At 55.7% G+C, this 4,322-nt stretch overlaps 1 protein-coding gene across 1 annotated transcript; it reads left to right on the top strand.

Annotated features, from left to right (window-relative positions):
• Positions 1-95: 95 nt before the first annotated feature.
• Positions 96-4,279, top strand: LOC104520787 (spectrin beta chain, non-erythrocytic 4-like; the record flags this gene model as incomplete). The annotated part of the gene is made up of 7 exons (XM_010162582.1): positions 96-185; positions 265-543; positions 638-768; positions 1,113-1,317; positions 2,305-2,927; positions 3,973-4,111; positions 4,195-4,279. Coding segments are annotated over 7 exons (1,552 nt in total), but the record flags the coding sequence as incomplete, so codon positions are not given.
• Positions 4,280-4,322: the final 43 nt, after the last annotated feature.

The raw sequence follows: 4,322 nt of genomic DNA on the forward strand, positions 1-4,322 counted from the left end.
GATGATGATGATGATGGGATGGAGATGGACGAGGATGGGACAGGGACAGACTCAGGGTCACGGATGACACTAAGGTCCATCCCACCACCCCTCAGCTGTGGGTGCAGGACCGCTTACCCTTGGCCACCCTGAAGGACCACGGCACCAACCTGCAGACGGTCCAACAGTTCATCAAGAAGAACCAGGTGAGCTCCAGCACCAGGATGAAGGTTGGGGGGACACCAACGACCTCTCCACACCCACCTCTTCTCCACCTTCTCCTAGAACCTCCGTCGGGAGATCCAGGTCCATCGTCCTCGCGTTGACGAGGTGCTGGAACGCGCCGGTGCCGTTGCCTCCATCAAAAGTCCTGAAGCTGAAGGTGTCCGACGTCTTCTGGAGAAGTTGAGGACAACGTGGACGGAGCTCCAGGACCAGGCAGAACGTCGGCAGCAGGTTTTGGATGCCACCTACCAACTGGAACAATACTACTTCGACGTGGCCGAGGTGGAGTCATGGTTGGGCGAGCAGGAGCTGCTGTTGATGAGCGAGGAGAAGGGGAAGGTGCTGATGGGATGGCTGAGGGGATGGAGAAGTTAAGGACCTTCTCCACCATCACCACCACCACCATCTCACCTCTTCAATGTTCTCCTCCAAGGATGAGCAGAGCACCTTACAACTCCTCAAGAAACATCTCCTGATGGAACAAACGGTGGAGAACTACGAGGAGACCATCGCTCAACTGTCCCGCCAGTGCCGCGCTCTTCTAGAACTTGGTCACCCTCAAAGGTGGGTTCAGCTTCTTCATCACCAGGAGAACTTCATCCTTCACCATCACCAGAACTTCATCCTTCATCATCACCAGAACTTCATCCTTCTCCATCATCAGGAGAACTTCATCCTTCTCCATCACCAGAACTTCATCCTTCTCCATCATCAGGAGAACTTCATCCTTCTCCATCACCAGAACTTCATCCTTCTCCATCATGAGAACTTCATCCTTCACCATCACCAGAACTTCATCCTTCTCCATCACCAGGAGAACTTCATCCTTCACCCCCCAACACCATCATGGGGTGGAGGGTTGGGGGTTGATCTTTGACGTTGACCAACCATTGTGTCTCTTCACCCAGTGAGCAGGTCAGCAGAAGACAGTCGCAGGTTGACCGACTCTACGTGTCTCTGAAGGATCTGGTGGAGGAACGCAAGGCCAAGTTGGAGCAACAATATTGGCTCTACCAACTCAACCGGGAAGTGGACGAGTTGGAACATTGGATCGCTGAGAAGGAGGTGGTGGCTGGTTCTCCAGAGCTGGGACAGGACTTTGAACACGTCACGGTCAGTTAGAGGTGGTCTTGGTATGGTTCATGGCCATGGAGGTCCTGGAGATGTCCCCATCCCATGTTGAGGGTCCTGGAGATGTCCCCACCTTGTGCTTGAGGTCCTGGAGATATCCCCACCCTGTTCTGGATGTTCTGGAGTTGTCCCCACCTTGTTCTCGAGGTTCTGGAGATGTCCCCATCCTGTTCTGAAGGTTCTGGAAATGTCTCCATCCCGTGTTGAGGGTTCTGGAGATGTCCCCACCTTGTGCTCGAGGTTCTGGAGTTGTCCCCACCCTATGCTGGAGGTCCTGGAGATGTCCCCATCCTGTTCTGGAGGTTCTGGAGATGTCCCCATCCCGTGTTGAGGGTCCTGGTGTTGTCCCCACCCTGTGCTGAAGGTCCTGGGTACCATACCTGTCCCATGCTGGAGGTTCTATCTCCATCCTGGTCCTGGGCACCATCCTTGTCCCATGATGGTGCTTCTTGGTACCATCCTTGTCCCATGATGGTGGTCCTGGGACCATCCTTGTCCCATGATGGTGGTCTTGGTACCACCAATGTCCCATGATGGTGGTCCTGGGTACCATACCTGTCCCATGCTGGAGGTTCTATCTCCATCCTGGTCCTGGGCACCATCCTTGTCCCATGATGGTGGTCTTGGTACCATCAATGTCCCATGATGGTGCTTCTTGGTACCAACCTCATCCCATGCTGGAGGTCCTGGGACCATCCCTGTCCCATGATGGTGGTCTTGGTACCACCAATGTCCCAATGTGGTGGTCTTGGCACCATCCCTGTCCCATGCTGGAGGTCCTGGGCACCATCAATGTCCCATGCTGGAGATCCTATCTCCATCCTGGTCCTGGGCACGATCCTCATCCCATGGTGGTGGTCCTGGGACCACCCCTGTCCCACGCTGGAGATCCTGGCCACCATCCCTTACCTGGTACAACCAACCTGGTGCTGTTGGTCCCTGACTCCTGTCCATCCTTGTCCATCTCAGCTCCTCCAGGAGAAGTTCTTGGAGTTCGCCAGCGAGACGGGCAGCGTCGGCCAAGAACGAATCGCCGCCGTCAACCAAATGGTGGACGAGTTGATCGACTACGGCCACGCCGACGCCGCCACCATCGCCGAGTGGAAGGACGGAGTCAACGAAGCTTGGGCAGATCTTCTGGAGTTGATGGAAACCAGAGCTCAGATGTTGGCAGCTTCTCACGAGTTACACAAGTTCTTCAACGATTGTAAAGAAGTTTTGGGACAAATCGAGGAGAAGAGACAACGTCTCCCAGAACTGGCGGCTCGAGAAGGTCGGACGTCGGCCGGAGCTTTGCAACGAGCCTTGGGCGTCTTTGAACATGACGTCGAAGTCTTGGTGACCCAAGTGAGGCAACTTCAAGAAGGTGCTGCCCAGTTGAGGACACTCTACGCCGGGGACAATGCCGAGGCCATCGCCGGGAGGGAGCAGGAGGTCCTACGGGCGTGGAAGGAGCTCCTGGCTGCGTGTGAAGAGTGTCGGCTCCACGTGGCCAGCGTCGCCGATAAGATCCGGTTCGTGGGCACCGTGAGGGACCTTCTGGCCTGGATGGATGGTGTCCTCTGCCAGATCGGCGCTGGAGAGAAGCCCAGGTAGTGGGAGATGTGGGATGGACCCAGGTTCTATGTCTTCTGCTGGCACCAAGAACTATGTCTTGGCCCATCTGTGGTGTCAAGGGTCCATGTCTTGGTCCCATCACAAGGATCCATCTCCTGGTCCATCCCAAGGACCTGTCTTGGTCCCATCACAAGGATCCATCTCCTGTCCCATCCCAAGGTCCATGTCCTGTCCCATCTCAAGGACCCATCTTCTGTCCCATCTCAAGGATCCATCTCCTGTCCCATCCCAAGGTCCATGTCCTGTCCCATCTCAAGGACCCATCTTCTGTCCCATCTCAAGGATCCATCTCCTGTCCCATCCCAAGGTCCATGTCCTGTCCCATCTCAAGGACCCATCTTCTGTCCCATCTCAAGGATCCATCTCCTGTCCCATCCCAAGGTCCATGTCCTGGTCCATCACAAGGATCCATCTCCTGATTCACCCCAAGGATCCATGTTCTGGTCCATCCCAAGGTCCATCTTCTGGTCCATCCCAAGGTCCATCTCCTGGTCCATCCCAAGGATCCATCTCCTGGTCCATCCCAAGGATCCATGTCCTGTCCCATCTCAAGGATCCACCTCCTGTCCCATCTCAAGGATCCATCTCCTGATTCACCCCAAGGATCCATGTCCTGGTCCATCCCAAGGTCCATGTTCTGGTCCATCCCAAGGTCCATCTCCTGTCCCATCCCAAGGATCCATCTCCTGTCCCACCCTGAGGACCTCTGTCCTGTCCCATCATGAAGATCCATGTCCTATCCCATCGGTGGCATTAAGGACCCATGTCCTGTCCCATCCAGAAGACGTTTGTGTTGTCCCATGTCCTGTCCCATCACAAGGACCCGTGTCCTCGTCCATCCATGAAGCCAAGGAGCTGTGTCCTGTTCCACCTGAAGGACCCATGTTCTATCTCCTTCTTAAGACCTGTGTCCTGACCCACCCATGGAGCCAAGAACCCACCTCCTGTCCCATCCCAGGGTGGGGGGAACCATCTCCATCCCCTCCCACCCTCTCCCAGCCCCACCATCCCTACTTGTAGGGACGTCTCCTCAGTGGAGCTGCTGATGAACGACCACCAAGGTCTCAAGAACGAGATGGAAGCCCGTGGCAAGAGCATCTCCACCTGCCTGGAGCTCGGCAAGACCCTCATCCTCGGCAAGAGCCCGGCGGCCGATGAGGTGCCAGGGAGGTGGTTGGATGGGATGAGATGGTGGGACCACAACTCTTGGAAGGTCCCAACCCATCTCCTCCATCCTTGTAGATCAAAACCCACGTGGAGAAGCTTATTGCAAAGAAGAAGGAGATGATGGAGAAGTGGGACAAGCATTGGGAGTGGCTACAACAGAGTGAGTCCCACCTGGGGATGGGAATGGTTGGGATCTCCACCAC

The sequence above is a fragment of the Antrostomus carolinensis genome, unplaced genomic scaffold (genome assembly GCF_000700745.2).
Source record: "Antrostomus carolinensis isolate BGI_N321 unplaced genomic scaffold, ASM70074v2 scaffold6722, whole genome shotgun sequence".
In the NCBI taxonomy this organism is placed as follows: domain Eukaryota; kingdom Metazoa; phylum Chordata; class Aves; order Caprimulgiformes; family Caprimulgidae; genus Antrostomus; species Antrostomus carolinensis.